Source organism: Caretta caretta, chromosome 1, assembly GCF_965140235.1.
Source record: "Caretta caretta isolate rCarCar2 chromosome 1, rCarCar1.hap1, whole genome shotgun sequence".
NCBI classification, from domain to species: Eukaryota; Metazoa; Chordata; order Testudines; family Cheloniidae; genus Caretta; species Caretta caretta.
In genome coordinates this window covers 206,416,895-206,439,763 of record NC_134206.1, presented here as the reverse complement: position 1 = coordinate 206,439,763, position 22,869 = coordinate 206,416,895, and the positions used below count along the sequence as shown (strand labels likewise).

The 22,869-nt window shown below is 44.7% G+C and overlaps 2 protein-coding genes across 5 annotated transcripts in view; one reads left to right on the top strand and one right to left on the bottom strand.

The window, feature by feature from the left end:
• Positions 1–14,705, bottom strand: part of LOC125621665 (potassium/sodium hyperpolarization-activated cyclic nucleotide-gated channel 3) — a 27,137-nt gene extending 12,432 nt beyond the window's left edge. For 2 of the 4 annotated variants that reach the window (XM_075119040.1, XM_075119028.1), the window contains exons 1-4: positions 13,237–14,157; positions 12,265–12,387; positions 9,999–10,153; positions 6,369–6,536 (exon numbers count right to left, since the gene is read on the bottom strand). In XM_075119040.1, coding sequence (XP_074975141.1) covers positions 6,369–6,536; positions 9,999–10,091 — 261 coding nt within the window. In that variant the 5' untranslated portion in view covers positions 10,092–10,153; positions 12,265–12,387; positions 13,237–14,157. Of the gene's footprint in view, positions 1–6,368; positions 6,537–9,998; positions 10,154–12,264; positions 12,388–13,236; positions 14,158–14,630 lie in introns of those variants that run through there. The other 2 variants (XM_048818791.2, XM_075119034.1) reach the window with 2 other exon arrangements.
• On the top strand, positions 14,127–22,869 carry COX17 (cytochrome c oxidase copper chaperone COX17). Its single transcript, XM_048818807.2, has 4 exons — positions 14,127–14,228; positions 14,356–14,493; positions 21,218–21,331; positions 22,655–22,869. The coding sequence occupies exons 2-3, from the start codon at positions 14,381–14,383 to the stop codon at positions 21,300–21,302; spliced, it is 198 nt and encodes a 65-aa protein (XP_048674764.1). The 5' UTR covers positions 14,127–14,228; positions 14,356–14,380; the 3' UTR covers positions 21,303–21,331; positions 22,655–22,869.

Here is a 22,869-nt window from a genome sequence, read left to right as displayed (position 1 = left end):
CTAATACCTGTCTGACCAAGTTAGAGGTGACCAATATGGATCTAAGCACCCCTGATTTTAGCCCTTTTGTAAGTATTTTAATCAAATACTTATAACTGTTTTTTTATGGTTTGGAATGTAGTAAATTACTTATTATTTAGGCTATTAGACTGCAATGAGTTGGTTCAACTGCTCGTTTGGGGGACTTAAACTTTCTGTCCTCCCCTTGAGGTGAACGAACCCTGATTGTCAGTCTGATTACTTGAATCTCTGTACTTTACACACACCTCCATATAGACAAACATTTACTGAAGGGTTTAATGCAGTGGTTCTCAACCAGGGGGTACATGTATCCCTGGGGGTATGCAGAGGTCTTCCAGGGAGTATATCAGCTCATCTAGTCTAGTTCAGTGTGTCTCAACCTGGGAGTCACGACCCGCCAGGGGGGTTGCACGTTGGGTTTAGGGGGGTCACAAGTGCAGAGCCGGTGATAGGAAGTGGCAAGCAGAGCTATTCTCCAGGGCCCCACGAAGCCACAGGGGGCCCCATGAAGCTAAGTTATATGCTTCAGCCCTGGTTGGCAGGGCTTGGGTACACTGAAATGTAAGTACAATATTTATATTCCAATTTATTTTATGATTGCATAGTAAAAATGAGAAAGTAAGCAATATTTCAGTAATAGTGTGCTGTGACACCTTTTTATTTTTATGTCTGATTTTGTAAGCAAGTAGTTTTTAAGTGAGGTGAAAGTTGAGGTATGCAAAACAAATCAGATATTTTAATACATTACCAGGAATGACTGTTCTCAGCTCAGGTAGGGTATGTTACACACAGCACCACCTAGTGGGTGGACAGTATAATACAGTTTAGCATGTCTTTACATCTCCCCCTTTAAGTTTTACATTCCTACCACTTACAACATTTTTTAAAATGTACATTATCATCTTTAAAGTTCAGTACGTATCACTCTGTTAAGTGTCTCTAAATCATACTGGTTTTCTAATTACACAACCCAGCGCATAAAAACTTGGTTGTCTCTGGTCATTTGGAATCCTTGCACCTTCTTCTTCTCATTTTGCTCCACCATCTGTAGAGTTTGCTCCATCGCTTGTTCCTTCTGAGGAACAAACTGTAGATGTTGATAATTTCTGTTGAACTCTCCACTATCAGTCTCACTCACATATGATCCAGACGATGAATTATTTTTCTTTACAACAGCTGGATCTGTCCATTCTTTTTCTCCATCCAGTTTGACACAAAGATGGTGACCAGGTCCTGAATAGTCAATTCTTTAACTGAGACATTTGTTACAAAAATATCTGTAAGCTCTTTTTGCCTTTTTATCAGATTTGGCTACTCACTTCATGTCTGGCCACTTTGGAGATACCATATCTGGCAGTTTCCAAAGTCAGAACAGTAGTTCTGAGTTGTCTTCCCATCAGGAGTTGTGCTGGACTACATCCAATAGCTGCTATTGCTGTTGATCCATAGCTCAGAAGAGCAAGGAATGGATCTTTCTTCTGTAGGATTTTCTTGGCAGTTTATATAGCTCTCTCAACCTCTCCACTCATTTGTGGGTAATGTGGGCTGCTAGTAATATGATCAAAATCATATTTTGCTCAGAATGACAGTTTCCCCTGTTGTTTGTCACTAGTTGTTCTGGAATACCAAAATTTAAAAAAGTGTACTTCAGTTTCTCAATAACACTACAACATATTATGTCTTTCAAGTACATTATTTCTATATACCTGGAAAAATAGTTCACTACAACCAGATAATGATGTCCTCTGAATTTGCATAAACCTGTAGCTAATCTCTTCCAAGATCTGTCTGGTGGAGGTGTTGTTATTACAGGTTCTTTGCATAGTGTTGGTCTGTTAGTTCTGCAATGTTCTATGCAGATGCTTTGTTCTTTATGTCCTTGCTGATACCTGGCCACTACCCTGACTGGGTGGCCTGTTCATGACATTATGGCCAGGTCTACATTTACAAGCTTACAGCAGCACAGCTCTACCCATACAGCTGTGTCGCTGTAAGAGCGCTCGTGTAACTGCATTATGCTGACGAAGAGAGCTCTCCCACCAACACAGTGTTGTGCTTATGCCAGCAAAACTTATGTTGCTTGGGGTGTGGTTTTTTCACACCCCTAAGTGATGAAAATATTGCCGACATAAGTGCTAGTGTAGACATGGCCTTAGTTAATCTTAATATCCTTCATGGATGAGGGTTAGGATTTCTCTTCTCATTTCATTTGGAATTATGATGCAATCATCTTTATTCATGGCCAATTTGACTCAATTATCCACATACCTCAAAGTAATCTCTCGTCACTTCCTTTGTGTCCTTTAGATACTTGGGCCAGCTAGCCCTAATGTAACTTAAAACTTCTTGAAGTTATGTGTCTATCAGGGTTGCTTTTAGTAGTTGGAGTAGTCTAACACTGGTCTCTATATGTCCACAGCATCCACGTATGCCTGTACATCATCTTTGAGCTCACAGGTAGTCAAGTATGATGCTGGTATTCATGACAGGGTATCTGCTACTACCAGATTTTTCCCAGGAACACATTTAACAATTGGGTTGAATTGCATTAATCTTATCAATAGACACTGGCATCTCAACAGTGCTTCATCCAGGTCTTTTCCATTGATGAGTCACAAGCAATTTATGGTCTGTTATCAGTGTAAAAGAATCACAGACATCTGTAAAAGTTCTCACATGCCCATACGCTTGCCAGGCACCCCTTTTCAATCTGTGCATGCCATTTTTCTGCTTCTGAGAGTGTGCGAGAGCAAAATGCAACTGGCTTCCACTCGGAGCTATGTTGTTGTAACAATACACCACCTAGGCCAAGCTGCCTCACTCACCATTGTGGTTTGTTCACATCATAGCACTTGAAAACTGGAGCTGTTGAGATAATTTCATTTACCTTTTTGAAGGCAATTTCTTGATTTGGTCCCCATAGCCACAATATATTGGACTTAAATAGTTCATTCAGTGTTTTTTGTCACTGTAAAAATGTCTTGTAGGTATCAACCAAGATAATTTACCATCCCCAATATATGTCTCAGTTTTGGTACATTAGTTGGTCCTTTCAATTCTCAAATTGGTGTTACTTTCTCGAGGCTACCACTGATTCCATCTTTGTTTATTGCCAGTCCCAAACACTGTATTTGGGGTAGGTGGAAAATGTTCTTTTTCCAGTTTAGCTTCAGTCTAGACCAGGGTGGGCAAAGTTTTTGGTGTGAGGTCCACACCTGGGTATGAAAATAGTATGGCGGGCCATGAATGCTCACAGAATTAACAATTCAGAGATAGTCAAAGTTTATTTAAGAAAGATACATTTTAGTGGGAATAAACATAAAACCGTACTTACAATTAAAAATATATCATAACAATGTATTACAATAATTAAACCAAACTTACCCCCTTTCCATGCCTTTTCTCTCTAGCCTGGATTTGTCGGGCACTGGTAATCCTGAAAGGTAATCTTTAAAAGCAAAATCTCCCAAGGAAGTGTAATCAGTTTAGCCCCCTCTTTGGCTAAAGGAATTTGCCAGAATCTGCTTGAGGCATCCATCTTGGAAAATACTGTAGCTCCTTTCACTTTGGGGATGAAGTCATTCAGTATTGGGAGGATATATTTTTCTCTCATAACTGCTTCATTAAGTCTTAAGATCCACACATATTTTTCCATTTTTCTGTATAACCAGTACTAATGGGGCACACCATGCTACTGGCTCAGAGATGATCTTGGTTATGCCAATCTGTTCCATTCTCTTTAACTCAGTTTCCACTTTACAAAGCAACAGGATCAGAATCCTGCCAGGTATATGTACACTATATGGTTCAGCCTTGTCTCTTAAGGTTATTTGTACTGGATCTCTTTTCAATAGTTCAGTATCACCAACTGCTTCATAGAGTTCTTCCACCTTTCTCACTTGGCCCATCATGGCTGTCAAGCTGCAGCTGTGAAGCTGTGGGTTTTTGATCCTTTGATCACATACACTCCAAGTGCAAAGATTTTGTCTGTGTAGGTTGTTTCTGTGGTGAACAGGCTCATACAGTTCAGAATACCTCCAGGGCTAGTCAGGGCTGTGTCCGGTGATTTCAGCTCTGGGAAGAGTTGAAGGTGATTGTAACTCCCTTCTGAGTCTGCTCCTGAGTCCATTTTAAAGTCAATAGTCTTTCCATGAAAGACTCCAGGCAGGCTCTGTTTTATCACACATGACAGGTCCCAGAAACAATGGCTCCCTGTCTGCCTTAATGTGAGAAACAGCTGAAAAATGTCCATATTTTGTGCATTTATTACATCTTGCACCTTTGGCTGACATACATCTCTTGGGCATTTAGTCTGAAAGGCATTGCAGTTAGCCTGAGAGTTCTCTCTCCTTGCCTCAGTGGTTGTATAATAATAACTTTTAGAACTCATGCTGTGCCTGTTTAGAGATGGTTTTTCAGGTTTGTCTTGCTGTTTCATAAGTTCACACTGCTTTGCTATTTGAATAGCTGCGTGTGGTTTCAGAGTAACAGCCGTGTTAGTTTGTATTCGCAAAAAGAAAAGGAGTACTTGTGGCACCTTAGAGACTAACCAATTTATTTGAGCATGAGCTTTCGTGAGCTACAGCCCACTTCATCGGATGCATACCGTGGAAACTGCAGCAGACTTTATATACACACAGAGAATATGAAACAATACCAAGTCTGTTTTTAAAACTGGAGCTGCTATGAGAGACTTTTGTCTATATGGTCAATAGTCAATCTATTTCTGATATTTTAATGTTTTACAGTTCCAAAATCAGTTTTCTGCCAATGCCTTCAAAGCCCTGACAAAAGATTCAAACAGGTTCCCCTGTTTCCTGAATTTTCTGGTGAAACTGCCTTTTTATAAACCACATTTCTCTGAGGTATAAAGTATGCATCAAACATAGCCAGAACTCTATCACAGTCAGATTACTGACTGTTGTCAGTAAAGGCAAAGGATTTGAAGATATGCTCTGCCTGCTTCCCCACAGCATAAATTAAAGAAGATAGCTTTATATCTCCAGTTTCCTGGTAGAGTTTAACAGCAATGCAAAATCTTGCAGAATGCTGCTTCCAGTCTGTCCATTCTGTCAAAACTGAAGTTCTCTGGGGCATTGAAAAGAGGCATTTTGATGTGATCCATTCTGCAGCCATTCTTGCTTTTCCCCCCTTTCTGTTTGCGACCTTTGTTGCTGCCTTCCTTCTGTTTCTGTTCTCTTCTGGCACAAGTTAGGCTGCCTTTACTTCTGACACCATGTACATGTAGATTGCAGGACTGCTAGGAGCAGGCCAGGCTCTTGCGCTAGATATAGACTGGCTACAGAGCTTCCATCCCAGAGAGATACACGAGATGTGTTCCCTTTAAGATACTTTAATACACTGCGAGGGACGGCAGGTCTCAGCTCAGGTAAGATATGTAATATATATATATATATTGCACTGAACAGTATAATACAGTTTAGTATTCCATACACCACTCCCCTAGGGACAGTTTGAAATGCTAGTGGCAGAGGCGACACCTGGGAGGCGCAAGAAGGGTCACATGCCCCTCCCCAGATGCCTGGGTGGGGGCACATTTAGCAGGGAACAGCAGCGGCGAAAGCAGCAGACCATGGGGCCACCTGGCGGTCCCACATCCAGCAGCTCCTCCGGCACAACTGTACCACCCCCAGCCCTTCCACACAGCTGTGTCTCCTGTCTGGGGTCTGTACAGCCCTGCTGAAGAATAGGGCTGGGGGCGGTACAGCTGTGCCTGGAGGAACTGCCTGCATGGGGTCACTGGGTGCCACCACTTTCTGCTCCTTTTGCCACTGCGGTTCCCAGGACAGCCCTGCAGTTCAGAAATCGGTACCTGATGCAGCGGGAGGACACAGCCTCCCCTCCCCGCAGGTAACCTGAAATGGGGAGGGGAAAGGGAGAGCGCAGGGCCCCCAAGCTGGGGGCAGGGTGGGGAGGAGTCATGTGGGGGGGTCACATGTCCCCCCTTTATTTGGTGCCCTCTCTTGTGTCCCTCCCATGAGTTGCTGTCCACTGCTATAAGTTGTTTCATGCTGACTAAGGGTACATCTACACTTCAAGCTGGGGGTGTAATTGCCTGCTTGAGAAGATACACCCATGCTCTGATTGAACTAGTGTGCTAAAAATAGACCATAGACATCATATGCACAAGGGGCTAGCCGCCTCCAATACGCACTTGTCCAAGATGCTAGGCATGTACTAGGGTTAGTTAGCCCCTTCTGCCACGGCAGCTATACTCTATTTTTGCATGCTAGCTAGTGTATCAGAGCTAGTGCAGATATGTTTTGTTGAGCAGGCAATTATCCCCAACTCCAAGTGTAGACATTCCCTAAGGCTCTCTCTCTTACCTCTTTCAGAGGTTCTGACATCTCATTGAGGATTTCCTCTTCATTGTACCACCTTCCTTGGTACCGGATATCATAGTAGGGGTACCGGATATCATAGTAGGTGAAAATCCGTTGGCACAAATCCTGTGGTAGCTTTCGGTATGAAATATATTCCTGAATGTCATTCATCTGCCATTATAGAAAGGACAGGCAGCGAGTGATAGAATATCATTAAAGCAGAATGCAGTTTTCACACCAAATGGAACAAATGTTTTACATCTCTGTCACAGGCTGGCTGGCCCTCTAAGGTAAACCAGGCTCAATCTTGCCTGTGATCTAGCAGCTAGGCCCCAGCTGAGGTGACATGGCAATTTAATGATAATTAGTGATCCCAGCTGTGAAAGTGTTAGGAAAAGATTATACAAACAGAGTAGTGGGGAACTCAGTGTGGGAGAGACTGTAGAAAAGGCAGGATCTTCATGCAGGTAGGAGAATCCACAGGGAGTAGGGTCAGGCTCTTGTGGGGTAGGCCCTGAGGTAGGGTCAGTAAATGCGCTTTAGTGGAGTCCAAGACTCCAGGAAGAGAAAAAAAATCCAGGTAGTTTGAAATGTAAAACATTTAAATAGATATATTTTTAAAACCTAATTATAATGCATTGCTTTAAGAGAGGTGATATGAACAAACAATGGCCCGAGTGTTATGGCAGTTGGTGGTGCAGAGTGGCTATGCTGGCTTTATGTCACCTGAGGTCTCCTCTATGCCAGGGGAATACCCAGCCCAGTTACCCTTTTAGAGCAGCTTTCAGTCCTCTTTGGGCCACCAGAGCCATGAGCACAACATCTGCAGCATGATCCAAGCTGCTCAGTTGAATTTTTTTTATCTAGTGCATGATATACTGGATGTTTTAAAGTAGGGAAGAGGCATTTCATTCCCAGTTCCACCTGTGCTGTGTCTACAGAGGTATGGCAAACACGTATAACTGGTTCATCTTTCAGCCAGTCATCCCCAAACATCTAGACTCATAATCCAGAGGTGTTAAACTGTGAGGCCAAGAATTTCACAGCCAAGAAGGAATACTTGGTTGTGGGCCTTGGCATTAGATACTTGTGGATACTGGAATCTGCTATATGGATTGTTGGCAAGATGAATAAGGATTTCATCACACCTCTTTCAGGCCAGATGGACATGAATAGACAAGATCCTCAAAGATCTGCATTCTAAGGAACTGAATTAACATCAACCATGGAGAACTGAGTCTCTTGCATTGTAAATGGGACCACCTCATCCATCCAGCATGATCAAAGTGAGACGCTTGGGCCCAATGGAAGAGAATCAAACTTTTGCCTTCTCCTCGGTAGAAGTGAAGAGATCTAAGGAAAATCCTTTTCTCACCTAATCGTTGTGGTAGCAAGGATCAGTTGTCTAGTCTCATCCTTGGCATTCTCCCTGAGGCTTTGGGGAGGAATAAGAATTAAATGCCTCAAGGAAAAATGGGCTTACTTTGAGTCAGGATGCTTTGAAGGGAAGAGCACTGAGAAAGGTGATCTCCTCTGTAATGGGTTATACAGGTCTGTTAAGGTTTTTGAATGAGAACCCTCTACCCCATTCCAGATTTGGCTCCAAAAATACCTGTGGGACAGAGGATGCTGTTGCTGAGAGGTATAATGTGGTCTTGGGGAAGCAATTTGGAGTTTATAATGAACACCATATTTCAGACTCTGACTTCAGGGGCTGAGGTCAAAGTTCCATGAGTAGGGTAGGCTGGAATCCCCTACTCTCCCTTCCACATCCACTTCACTGAAGTCCTTCATGTCTCAGATATGCCTTTGAAGATCTCAAGGCAGATTATACATTACTGGTGCCCATGACTCTGCACAGCCAGAAAGCATTATCTGATTGCTTCGGCCCCTTTGCACCAGCTAGGCCCTTTTTCTCAGGGCCTGCAGCCCGGTAGGTACTGGGTGGGAGTTCCCTTCTGCTCCCTCCACCTGCCCAGCACTGCGCTGTCCCTGGTGCTAGTCTCCTCACACAGGAGACAGACCTTCACCCTCTGAAGGCCAGGGAGAGACTCCCTGCTCCCTTCCTGGGCAGCCTTTATATTGGGCCTAGCCTAGCCCTGATTGGCTGGCTGTAATACTGGCCCTGATTGGCTAACAGGCCCTCCCTGATTGGCTGCTGCCTTGTGCAGCCACTCTGGCCTGTTGTAGCCCAATCTGGCATAGGGGTGGGGCACCACCCCACCACAGTCTTATACAGGGTAAACTCATAAATTGTTCACCCTCTATAACACTGATAGAGACATATGCAGAGCTGTTTGCTCTCCCAGGTATTAATCACTTACTCTGGGTTCATTAATAAACAAAAGTGATTTTATTAAGTATAAAAAGTAGGATTTAAGTGGTTTCAAGTAATAATAGAGAGAACAAAGTAAGCCACCAAGCAAAATAAAGCAAAAACATGCAAGTCCAAGCCTAATACATTAAGAAACTGATTACAGGTAATATCTCACCCTCAGAGGTGTTCCAATAAGCTTCTTTCACAGACTAGACTCCTTCCTAGTCTGGGCCCAATCCTTTCCCCTGGTACAGTCCCTGTTAATTCCAGCAGACATCTTAGGTGGAAAGCAGGGGCTTTCTCATGACTGGCAGCCCCCTTTGTTCTGCCAGTACAAAAGTTTGAAAGCCACTTGTATACTAGCTTTCTAAGCACTTAATTTTTATGTACTTATTTTATAATTTCTCTACAGAAAATAGAAAAATGGTGTAACGCCCCACTTGACCTCAACAATTCTTAATGCAGATACTTAGTGTCCCACTCAACTCCTTCTAGTTTAAAACACAAGAAAAATTTGAGGACCCTCAAATATCAGCTTTTTCCTGCTTCTTATAAACCATATTTTGCCCATCCTTTTTGTCGTCTTGACTGATGTAGAGAATGAGACCAGAGAAAGGTCAATGAAAGCTCTCCTCTTTTTTGAAATACAAGTGGTCTTTGCAAGTGGAAAGGCATTTGAGTTTCTATTAATGAATTTGGAAGGACGGATGAATTTTCCCATAGGAGTTATAGCTTTCGATTTTGAGGAAGAGGATATTTCCTGTTTAGCTGACCACTCACTACAGAAACAAGTAAGGCTTATAACAGACTGTCTGCCAAGTGTTAATTGCAGACACCTTAACATGGGTGGTGGTGGCTCTAGGACACAATTTTAGGTGGGGCACTGTAAATGAGTCCCCTCTAAACAAAATCCTGCTGCTGCTTGGTGCATCATACTGGAATGTGCATGATACACTACAGGGCAGTGGAGCAGTTGTCACAGCTGTTTTTCAGCTGTTGGAACTAGCCTGTTAAATTATCAGCTTTAAATGTTTCACAGACTTGGGATAAAAGAACATTGATTTTACTCTGGTTATATTTTCTTAGTGGGGCAGGTCACCATCTACTGATTCAAACACTAGTTCTTCTGGTTCCATTGTGTAACTTAAAAAGTCTCCCATCTAAGTACTCATTCAGTTCTTCCCTGGTGAGAGCTGATGGAATCCCAGAACAAGATGGTGTGGTTATAAGCCAAAACCTATTACACAAAAACATTCTAAAATGTGTGAAAGCATTCATAAACTTCTGAGCTTCTCCTGTCCCTGGTTTCTACTTACCGTAAGGTTCTGCTGGTAAACCCAAGAGTTAACTGGAAATTGCAGTAAGTTCTCAGTGTAGAATTGGATGCAGGCGTTCCAATGAACTACCATATAGAGTATTCCAAACTGGAGTACAATCTCAAAAATGATGTAGGAAGTGTTCCCTATCAGATCTGTTAAATAAAGGAGCAAATGCCAATGGTTATATTTCCTTCTATGGAAGCTACAAGTTTACAGGAAGACAAGATCAATCTCAATATTAGGGGCTGATGCTAACCTGCCATATTTTTGCAATGCTTTCCCCAAACAGCTAGTATCACTTCCATCTTACCTGGATTTAGCTTCAATTTACTCATCCCCCTTGCAAGCCCTAGTCTTGGCCAGTCACCAATAAAATAGGTCTACAAACCCCACATAAAGTACATTGAGCCCTGTCTTCAAACGGAAGGAGGTAACAGTCAGAACAAGGTATACTGTCCACCCCAAATCACTCATCCCAGTTCAAAATCAAGATCCAAAATGTGTTCTCCCACATGCATTGAGGCAGAAATCACCACAGGCTCATGATTGTCAAGGCAGCCATGAGCTCGTGAGCTAACTCTGAAGCACCATTATCCACATGGACACAGAAGTCACTGAAGATAAGAAGCGTGTAAATCCAAGACCAAACCAGATAAATATTTGATCCGTGCATTAGGGAGTCTGAAGTGTAGAACTGCAGAAGCCTGTACATCACAGCTATTCCTAATTTAATCACAGGTGAATATCAACAAACAAATCAATTTTTTGAGTCAGGCACCTCATACATTTGACATCAGATGCTAGCAACACATCTACAATATCCTTCCTCTGCTCATGCTGAACCAAATACTTGACGGAAAAATGCTACAGGCAAGGGCCCTGCAGCATTATCCAGCCAGGTCTCAAGCAAATCATGGGTGGTGATTAATTTATTAAATTGCTGTTCTTGGACTGGACAGTGAAGAGCAGGATCCCTGTCAGCTGATGGCATATGTTCCCACGGTGAGACCCAAGATGGGATAAGCATCATCCTGTTTTTGTCTGGATGCTCTCTTCCCATCATGATGTCCCAAGCTCAACACAACAAGGATCAAAGAACTCTAACCCCTGAAAATGATCCTCAGCTCTGCATATATCCAGCCCATGGGGCTGAATTGCTTAACTCTTTCAGATACCCTGGAGTGGTTACTGAAGAGGTGCCACTGTTGAAGCTATATGTCAAAAGAAAGGATCCAGTATGACCATTCCTGTGCTCTTGCATATCAGTGGTAGCCAGTTATTTTCATCAGACATTAAACTGTCAAACTGTAGAAACAAAATATGGATAGAATGATAAAAAGAAAGGAATTTGATGGTACTGGACAACCTAAGTTTTTTTTGACTCCTCCTTTAGTGTATTCTGGAATAGTCAAAGTAGAGAACATGGTGTTCTATAATGCTTCCAGAAACCCTGCTCATCTTCAACACAACAGAGGCTACAGGTCCTAATATATGATGCTCTTGATCTGTCTGTGTGAAGATGGCGTATAGTCTGCTGGGATTTTTGGTCTTGAATGACCACAAAGCTGTATTAAAATAAGGGCAACCTGAAACTGGTTCCTGTTACCAAATGTGGCCATCAGCCAGGCAAAGTTTTGGGGACCTGACTTTAAGAACATAAAAATGGCCCTACTGCGTCAGACCAAAGGTCCATATAGCCCAGTATCCTGTCTTTTGACAGTGGCCAATGCCGGATGCCCCACAGGGAATGAACAAAACAGGTAATCATCAAGTGATCCATCCCCTGCCACCCATTCCAAGCTTCTGGCAAACAGAGGCTAGGGACACCATCCCTGCCCATCCCGGCTAATAGCCACTGATGGACCTATCATCCATTAATTTATCTAGTTCTTTTTTAAACCCTGTTATAGTCTTGGCCTTCACAACATCCTCTGGCAAAGAGTTCCACAGGTTGACTGTTCATTGTGTGAAGAAATACTTCCTTTTATTTGTTTTAAACCTGCTACCTATTAATTTCACTTGGTGACCCCCTAGTTCTTGTGTTATGAGAAGGAGTAAATAACACTTATTTACTTTCTTCATACCAAGCATGATTTTATAGACCACTATCATATCCGCCCTTAGTCATCTCTTTTCCAAGCTGAAAAGTTCCAGCCTTACCAATCTCTCCTCATATGGAAGCTGTTCCATACCCTTAATCATTTTTGTTTCTCTCATAATCATAAATCACACAAAATCCTGATAAGTTGGCAAGTACACTGACCTCATCCCACTCTTCAATGTACCTCTTCATTCTTACGATGCGCAAGAGCTTCAGAACACGGGCAATTAGGACAACTTGAATCACTTGCATTATAACTTGTCTGTCATGCTGAATTGTTGAACTCTACCTCAGGACAAGCATGTAACATGATGATAGAAGTGGCAAAGCTGTAATACTAATCTTTATATTAAAATTCTTATCCATATCTGGCTGATAACTAAAAACTCTTTTTCCTGTTGAACTGATCTTGATGTGCAGACACCAATCAAAAGCTCATGATCATTCAGAGCCTTTGGTTTTTCAACTGGCAACAAAAGATATAACATGCATATATATATGCAACAAAAGATATAACTTGCCAAAAGGACAGTTTGCTATGTATTGTTCAGCTCAAACAAGCACAGTATAATCTATCCATACTTTCATACTGTGGCCATCACTGTAGTATCTGAGCACCTGTTTCTTTAGTAAAGCCAGACATATGGGGGTAGGTTAAAAAAAAAAGTGGTGGTTAGTAATTGGAAGAGTATTTTTTTTCATTTTCCCTTTGTATTTATTTGCAAAGTTTTCCAGATTTACAAAAACCCACACATGAAAGAATGAAGGGTAAAGTACTGTGCACAAATAAAATATAATGGAGACACAATGAACATACACAATGGAATGCCAATATAGCAATGCTCAATCCATACAAATAGTTAACAATATGTAAATGTAATACCACTTTACCTAATGTACCAGTATTTTGTAAACACATATCTGCTATAATAAATTTCCTTGTGAAAACCTATTGTATTTATTTTGCAGTCTTTCATAGAAGGTGTTTTCTGAAATGCTTTGCAGAATAAAAATTAAACAAGAGGGAGGGGGAAAGTAAATGGCATAGACAAGGGAATGAAGTTCTATATTCAAATGCCACCTGAAAATGAATGGAAAGACAATGAAGTGGAGGGTAGGTGTTTCTTATGTTACCTTCTATTATACTGTTTCTTCAAAAGGAAAGGGATACCTGGGGGATGGGAAAGGGGGATCTTCTCTCTCAGTCTGTTACATTTAAGATGATTATAATGAAATCTGTAGGGAGAGCAGAAAGTCCAGGACAAACCAGGATCTGAGGTAGCTGACAGACTTCTGTTACCAATCTGCCTGAGGAGTCAGGTGATAAGGCTGAGGCCACAGGATTGTTAGGGGAGGAGATGAAGGAGTACATTAAGCGTCTAAGTTTTAACGCTTTATCGATAAAATAATAAAATAATAGTGGAGAGTGCTGGGGGGGGCCTCCACGTTACTCAGAGAAAGGGAAAAAGCATTAGTGCCCCAAGCCCTAACCCACTTCCATACTCACACCCACACTACGCAAGGCTGGCTGGGCTGTAATGTAAGAAGAAAAGGGGGAGGGGGGGGGACAGAAGTTCTGTCCTGTGTGCACAGGTCGTCCAGGTTCTGCTGTTGATCTCCAATTTGCCTTGGCTCTCAGAAGGGTTTTTAAGTCCTGAATTCTTTTGGGGGCGTTTTGTTCAGTGACCTCTGTTCCCCATGCTCTTTGTAACAGTCCAAACCCGGTCTCTGTGGCCTCCTCAGCTTTCCCAAAACACATGGGCTCCAAGGAAGCAAAATTTTGTATCCCACCCCCCCTTTCACTGTCTCGTTCGTTTTTGCAATCTCAGCAACCCAGAGCAGAGGGGGAGGGGCACGTGCAGGGCGAGGGCAAGGGTGAGAAGGGAGGGGCGAGTGGGGGCGAGCACGCGCCGAGGGGGGGTCGATAAGTGGGATACGCGTGGAGCGACCAAAGGCGCGCGGCGGCGGCGGGTGCGTACGCACGCAGCAGAACTCCATTTCCGGGCGCGTCCCTGAATGGGCGCGCAGGCGCAGTAAGTGTCGGGCTCACGGGAGGGAAGCCGCTGCCCGGAAGAAGTCCCGGCCCGCCAGGCGCCTGCGCATTGACGATCTGTGCGCGGGCCCAGGTAGGAGCGTGCGAGGGTTGCGCATGTGAGCGGGGAGGTGCCGAGGGGCCCCGCGGGGGGCGGGGGCAGCCGGGCGTTGGGGGCCGGGCGGGCGGAGCGGGCTCTTACCGGCCCCTTGTGTCCGCAGGGATCCTGCGAAGCCGCCGCCGAAGATGTCGAGCCTGGCGTCCGCCAGCTGCGAGCCCCCGGGCCCCGAGCCGCAGGAGAAGAAGCCGCTGAAGCCCTGCTGCGCCTGCCCCGAGACCAAGAAGGCGCGGGATGCCTGGTAACCGGGGCCGCCGCCGCCGCGGGGCCCAGTGGCGGGGCGGGTGGCGCTTCCCGCCGCAGCGCAGGGGCTTTGCCCCTGGGGGCTGTCGCGACTCCACCTCCCCGAGCCCGGCCGCGGGCCACGTCCGCCCTCACCCTGGTTGCGTCTGCGGGGCGGGCTTCGGTCGGGCCGGCTTAACTACAGCCCGCGGGGTCGTTCGTACCGCTGAGCGAGCCAGCTGGGTCGGGCTACCTGGGAAGTGCAGACCGGGGCTGTGTCGACGGAAGCCCTCCCCTTTCATCCGGGGTGCGGTCAGCACCGCCGCGTCTCCCGGGTGTGTGGCTTTCCCCGGCACCGCGCCCTGCCCGGCCTGTCGCTGCCCGTGTCCGTTTTCAGTGTAGCCCAAGCCTCCGGCTGGTTCGCCGTGGACAGATGACCCCCCTGCCAAAATCACCATGATAACTCCCGCTAATTCGTTCCCTCCCTTAGTCTGCAGGTAGGTTAGGGACTGAATAGGGCATGGAAGTTGAGCCTTCTAAGAATGACCTGGCTGGATCGGGCTAATGGACTATCTAGCCCGATAGCCTGTCATCCGGCAGTGGCTGATGCCAGTTGCTTCAGAGGGAATGAAGAGGGCAAGTGATCCAGCCTCCTAATCCCAGAAATGCTTCAGAGGATGCAGCCGAGGACTTGAAGTGGTGCTGGGGGAGCTTTCCCAGTCATCGTCTTTATTGCCGTTGCCTCGCAAATAGGGATTTCAGTTGCCAGAACTCTGTCTGGAACTTTTCTCCATTTTAATTATAGATTAGTCCAGTCCCTCAGAAACAAATAACTAACTTCCATGTAGATAATATTTTAAAGTTCCCAGGGGATCACCTGGCTTTTTCAGGCAGTGATTACTTACTGTTTGGGATTTGTTTTGGCAGCACCATCAATTGATACAAATGATACAAGTTCTCTTTAAATTATCAGGAAACTACTTTAATCCAATGTGTTGATGTTTAAAATTCCAGCACCAATGGTGATGCAAAAATAACTCTCCAGAAAAATCCAGTGTGTATACAGGTCTTATCATTACTTTTATTTTTCTTAATATATTGTCTTAGTCTGATTATAAATTAGCTTTCTGCCTTCTGAGGTACTCCACCCAAATAAGTATCTTATGGGGGAGGGAGTTTCAGAGAGCAAAGCTAAAAGGCCCAATCTGCTAAGCATTTTTAGTTTTCATATACCAACAGAAATTCATATTGGGTTGAAGGAGGAGGGAGTTACTTGTTAGGTCACAATTAGCTCATCTTCTCAGCTGTGACAGGATGGTATGCTGTAGTATGTTTTGCCCTTTCTAGTTTACATGTCTCAGGTGCTGGGACTTGCTTTACTTCCCTTGAGAGAATAATCCATCTCAGGCTTTGTCTACACTAAAGGGAAAAGTCGATCTAAGCTATGCAATTTGAGTTACATGAATAGCGTAACTCAAATCGACGTAGCTTAGATCTACGTACTGCGGGGTCCACACTACGCAACATCGATGGGAGATGCTCTCCCGTTGACTCCCCTTACTCTTCTCGATCAGGTGGAGAGTCGCCGGGAGAGCGATTGGAGGTTGATTTAGCAGAACCCGGGAGAGCGATTGGAGGTTGATTTAGCAGAACCCGCTAAATTGACCGCTGATGCATCGATTTCCACAGTGTCAATCCTCCGGTAAACGTAGACAAGCCTTAATAGCTTGCACTACTAAAGGACTCTTCCTGATATGCATCCTAATTTTTCTTAACTAAGTTTTATCCCGTTATTTATTGCTTTGGACCTCCCTACACATTTCCTTTTTTTTCCCCAGTGTTTTCACCTGTCAGTTAGTGCAAGTCATCTACAAGTTTCTCTTTTCTGTGTATCCAGCTACCAGCCTCATAGCACTCCCTCCTGAGAAATAATACACTCAAGAGTCTTGTGACACTGCAAGTATTCAAGACAAGGAAGTGGGAGTTTGGGTGGGGATATTAAATGGATGTACCAAAGTAAAAATCTCACTTCTGCCTGAAAATTGTTTGTCTGCTGTCATTACAAGTAACAGAGAGGAACGCTTCTCAGTGTTATGTTTTATTTATGTATATGACAGCCCTTCCTGTATAGTCAGTTCCCTATAGTTGTCTTCTATAGTGTATATTTCACTACACTTTCTGTATCATCAGTTTCTCTTGTTGCTTTTGGGATTTGCACACGGCAGCGAGTCAGAGAAACACTTAATTTACTTCTTTTAAAACACCAAAATTGGTAAGTGGTTTCAGGACACACATAGTATCAGAAACTATTAACTTTTTAAAAAAAACCTAACTAGCTCTCTACACATTCTTATGACCCATGCAGCAGACTCTTGTTGCTTCAGACTTTAAAGACTTTTAATACAAGTTAAATCCTAATTTCTGAAGTTTTTACTACAATTTGTCTGCAAACTTGTAGAGTAGAATTATGTTTAGCATTTCATAATGAACCTTGGCCTCACTGAGGAAGTTATCTCACTAAGTGGTATTCTACCCTTTAGAGGTGAGAGAATAGCAACAATAATTTGATACCTGGGTTAAAAATAATATATGCACCTCTACCCTGATGTAGCACTACCCGATATAACACGAATTCGGATATAACGCAGCGCTCTGGGGGGTGGAGCTGTGCGCTCTGGCGGATCAGCGTGTCTGGCTCTGACACGCTGCTCTGAGCGGCGTGTTAAGGGTGCCGGGCTGGGGCAGAGGGTCTTGGAGGGTTGTCAGGGGACAGGGAGCGGGTGGGGGGGGTTGGATGGTTCGGAGGTTCTGGGGGCAGTGCGGTCAGGGGACGGGGAATGGGGGTGTTGGATAGGGTGTGGGAGTCTTGGGGGGCCTGTTGGGGGCAGGGGTGTGGGTAAGAGTCGGGGCAGTCAGGACAGGGAGCAGGGGGGTTGGGTAGGGGGTGCGGTCCTGGGAGGGGTGATTAGGGACCGGGGGGGGTTTCTGGAGGTGGTAGTCTGGGGACAAGGAGCGGGGGGGGGTTGGATGGGTCGGGGGTTCTGAGGGGTCAGTCAGGGGGCAGGAAGTGACTATTAATAACAGAAGTGCTCAAGGCCAAAGCAAGTTCAGTATAACACGGTTTCACCTGTAACGTGGTAAGATTTTTTTGGCTCCCGAAGACTGCGTTATATCTGGGTAGAGGTGTACACAATTTTTAATGTCTTTAATTGTTACTAATAGCACCTTAGATTATTGCAGTAGAATTTCAGAAACCAATTTACTTTTCATCGTTTAATCATTTTAACATTTTTGAGTTGACCGTGAAAATGCTGTAGTTAAGTAGGTCTCTAATGGTCCATGGAGAGCTTGCTGGTCCTCCTTTGGGGCTGGGACTCTGTCGGTTTGCAAGTCAGTAAATCAGTGGCTGTTAAATGAATAATAACCATCTATGACTGCAAAGTATAAACCCCACAGTTGGAAATAGGAATTATTTAGGGTGATACAAAATAGTATATGTTACTTGGTTTTCTGTCTTGGGTAGTTAAAAATTAAAATAGGGACAATATAAGCTAAACATCAAGATAACTTCCTGATTGTGGGGCATGGTAGGCCATGGAATACTTCCTTAAGGGAAAGGGCAGGTACTCCCTTCCACTGGACATTTTAAAACTAGGGTATTTTACACAACAGATAACTATCCAGTAGCACTAACTGCCACTAGACATCTTTGAGGATAAGTTCTTAGGATATGAATAAAGATTAGGCACTTCTATGTAGATAATCAGAACATCCACTGTTAAATTAGACAGCATAAAAAGTTTGTTTTGTAGAATGAATATAAAACCTGTTGCTTCAGAACATAACCCAATCACTAACTGAAGGAATTTAAACTTTCACTATGGTTGAGTTATTCCATAACTGTTCCCTATGGAGTATCTTTCTCCTTCCCCTGAATTATTTGATACTGGCTACAGACAGAGACAGAATCGTGGATTGAGTGAAGCAGTATGGCAAGTTCCACGTTATGCTTGGCCAAAGTAGAGAAGGGATATGTGGAGTTAATTTCTGAACTTCTCCATAGTTTTTTGGCTTGGGGTCCTCTCTAGACAAAGCACTGCACTGTATGGCATAATTCTGCCCTGGACAAGGATGGAGGAGAGAGGATCTCAGACTTAATAGGAGTCTTCCATTTCTGTGATGATAAAATGTGTGTGACTGCCCAGGGAACTGTGGGAGACGCGACTCACAGCCCCCACCACTGCAGGGGGAGGGGGACAGCTCCAACTCCATCCCCGGCCACGTGGGAGGGAGGGAGGAGGAGACAGCTCCCACCCTAGCCATTGGAGAGGGGTGGTGGGTGGACAGCTCTGGCCCTGGCTGTTGACCGCTCTGGCCACTGCTGCAGGATGGGGTGGCAGCTCTGGCCACTGCAGCAGGGCTGAAGCCAAAGAAATCACTGAGGTCCGATGAAGTCACGGAATCTGTGATCTCTGTAATCATATTCTTACTCATAGTCCTCCCCTGAGGTGTGTCAATATCAGACCTGTATTTTAGAGGGGAAACTGAGGCACAGGTGTGTAGTAACTAAAAATTATGGCCTAAATGACTTACCAAACATCATGCTGTGAGTTAATGACAGAACCAGGAATAGAACACAGTTCTCTTGACTGCTGGTCCCCTGCTCAAGCCACTAGAACTTGGTGGCTTGCAAAAGAGAACTGTTTTTTGTGTGCGTAAAGTACTTTGGTGCAAACATGAACATGAGGTGTGCTTGTTCCACATCACTGGAATCATTAACCCATGCATATTTTTCCCAAATAATACAATGTATTACTTGAAGTCTCTTTAGGTTTCAACTTGATAACTATTCTTAATCATATTTATGACCTTGTAGCTGCTGGTACCACCCCTTACAGCTACAAATGCTCTACCCTAATAGAGAGATGCCAAAAGTAGCTCCATTGTTCAAAATTCTTCCAGAATTTTCCTTTTAATGGGAACTTTGCACAGACCTGGAAGGTGACAAACTTGAATACTTTTGGAGGAAAGTAAAGGTATAAATCTGAACATGTTTTAATTTTCTAAAGTAGTCTTGTGTTCTGAAGTTCTATAGTTGGCCAAGTGACTCAAGGTTTAACACTCAAATCAACTCAGTGGCATTTCTGTTTGTCTGTAATGTGATAACTTTGGAATGCTGTGTTTGATCAATTCCAAAATTTCAGGGATGTTCTAGGTATCCATGAGCATAAGCCCAATGGATTTTGATGCAACTCAGACACTGGAAAAGCCTTACTCCCAGGAAAATCAGGGCGCCACAGACTGCCTAGTACTGTAGGCAAAAGGATCTTTCTGCCACCCCTTGCTGCTGCCTACACTTGTCAGATGCTGCAGCTTAACTATCTGTACAGAGAGTTGTCTGTAGCCTGGACCCTACAAAAATAAGAGCCTTACAGGGAGGGTTTAAAGTGTGTGTGGTGAATGGGGACCAGTGGTAGTGAGGGCATGGGGGGAGCGGAGCAATGGGGGTGTGGGAAACAGCAACCCAGAGAGGGAGAGAAAAGTAGAGGTGGAGCTGTGAGGAAGCAGGGACCCACAGAGGACTGTGGTGGCAGGGAAGCCAGGACCCAGAGGAGAGTGGGGACAGGGAGAATCTACTTTGTGATTGTGGGGGCAAGGGAGTGAACTAGGAACCTGCAAGGGAATGGACATATGGGGAGTGTTGATGAGGGATGCAGGGACCTAGAGAATGACACCCTGGCATGTGGTGGAGCTGTGGGAGAGTTGCAAAAAGTCCCTGGAATAGAGGGGCATGAGAGGATGGCATACAGGGAGGTTGTGGGGGGATGCAAGGAGCCCCTGATGGGTGCAGTGCATGTGTCCCCCTCATTGTTAAGCTCAAGTTTTCAAAGATCTTCACCACCACCACCCCCCACCCGATTTGAGGTTTCATCTTTTCTTCAGAACCTCTTTTCATTTTAAAAAAAAAAGATGGCACATAGACTCCTGGAAGAAAAAGAATACTGCCTTGGGTATAACACAGGCAAAAGTATTAACTGACTCAGTTTAATTCATTGGTGTCAAGTGAGTTTGCAGCTGTGCAGCAAAGATGAAAAGCTTAATGAGTATGCCTGTAATGTTAACTTTCCCTCGTCGTCTCCTTGTATTGTCCAGGTTCTCTGAGCATAGAGCCCAGCTGGCAGCTGTCTTCCTCAAAGTCAGCTTGGCTTCCATTGCAAACTGTGACAGACAATGGCCTTCTTTACTAAGAGTAGCCTCCCTTCCGCTTGAAAAGGCTGTAGGGAAATGACAGCCATCTTATCTGAGAGAAGCCTGTGGCTTCATTCCTATGGGGAAGGACGGGAGACAGTCAATATCTTTACTAGGTATCCTCTCTTTCCACATGCAATAACTAGATGAGGATAGTCTCTCTGAAGTAAACCAGTTAATTCTCCTTGAGGTAAACTGCAGATTAAATTAATTTGAAACTACTGCCTTTTCAATTTATTTTTATTTTAAATATTTAAAAACAAGCAGGGAAAGTCAAACAAATCAGATGAGTTTAAGGGCAGCCTTATATTAAATCAGATTGTTTCAAATTTTTATTTGTGTAATTGATTTTATGGCCTGCTTACTATGAAATCTGTTATACAATTTCTTCCCTTCATGAACCCTTCACCTGCAAGAGCCATCAGTCCTGCAAATCTGAGGATTACATGGTGTCCGTTTTGCTAGCTAACCAGGGAAATCTCTTTGCCTTGCAGCATCATTGAGAAAGGGGAGGAGCACTGCGGGCCTCTTATTGAGGCTCACAAGGAGTGCATGAGAGCCTTGGGGTTTAAAGTATGAACGAGATGAGCAGCGGGGCTGTATGCATGGTGAGTATAGACTGTGGGACCACGTTCATCACTTGGTCTCTGCCTCTGCAGTGGCCCTGAGAACACAGTAGGTGTCACTAGTAGGTCTGGACTACCAGCACAGCACCTCCTTATATGTGAAAGGTGGTGCCTTAGGATGAAGAAGAGCAGGCAGGCATCTGCTGCTGGCCTCACTGGCTCAAGAGTAACTGCTGCTGGCCTCCTAGAGTAGTGGTTTTCAAACTTTTCTTCTGGTGACTCAGTTGAAGAAAATTATTGATGCTTGTAACCCAGCGGAGCTGGGGATGAGGGGCTTGGTTGAGGTGTGGGAGGGGTTGAGGGCTGGGGCGGAGGGTTGGGGTGAGGACTGTGGGGTGGGGCCAGGGATGAGGGGTTTGGGGTGCAGGAGGGGGCTCTGGGTTGGGTTGGGGGCTCAGGGCTGGGGCAGGGGGTTGAGGTAAAGGAGGGGGTCAGGGCTCTGGGCTCAGGGTGCAGGCTCTGGGGTGGGGCCAGGGATGAGAGGTTTGGGGTGCAGGAGGGGGCTCAGGGCTGGAGCAGGGGATTGGGGCACGGGCTTACCTCGGACAGCTCCCGGTCTGCGGCACAGTAGGGGTGCTACAGCAGGCTTCTTGCCTCTCCTGGCACCGCAGACTGTGCTGAGCCCCGGAAACAGCCAGCCGCAGGTCCAGCTCCTAGGTGGAGGCATGCAAGTGACTCTGTGCAGCTCGTGCCCACAGGCACCGCTCCCCCCAGCTCCCATTGTCCGGGCACAGGTAGGGACTAGCCTGCCTTAATCGGGCAGCGTCGCTGACAAGACTTTTAATGGCCTGGTCAGCGGTGTTGACCAGAGCCACTGCGGCTCAGTGTCTTACATTCCACGACCCAGTACTGGGTCGTGACCTGCAGTTTGAAAAGATGCTGTATTAGAGGGTTTGCAGTGTTGAAAGGACTGCTGGGAGTCTGCATCCATGTTAAGTAATTCTACAATCACAAAGCACAATCCAACTCTTACTAACAGCTGTCCTGTAATAGATTTGGATTTGGAGAGGGTTATAAACAGGGAGTTTGAGAGGGTATGAAATGATTAAAAATGACAGTGCCTTCTTTAAATATGGAGTTCAGCTTTCCTTCTTTCATCTTTTATTGTCTCACCATCATTACAAAGACACCATATTGTATTCCTAGAGTACCTACAACAGGGAAACTCTGGAAGTGACTGTCACGAGTGTAGTGGTCAAATTGCTGCATATAGTGACCTTTATGACAGGAGGCTGTTGAACTGTTACTGATCATGTCCAGTAGAAGTCTTGTCTCTTATTTGAGGTATTCTTTTTCTTCTCCTAGGTGATTTGCTGTTGGGTGACTGGTTTCTCGGGTGGCTGAACAATATTAAGTTATTTCTGCAAGCTACTTCAAAGAACAAACTTATGAGAAATCTATTTATAAAGAATTTCTAATAAAAACCATATGTATATTGCCTCTGTGGTACCTCCATTATCTGATCTTGACTGGCTGATAGAGATATATTTTCCTCTTAATAAAGGATTTAAAAATGCTCA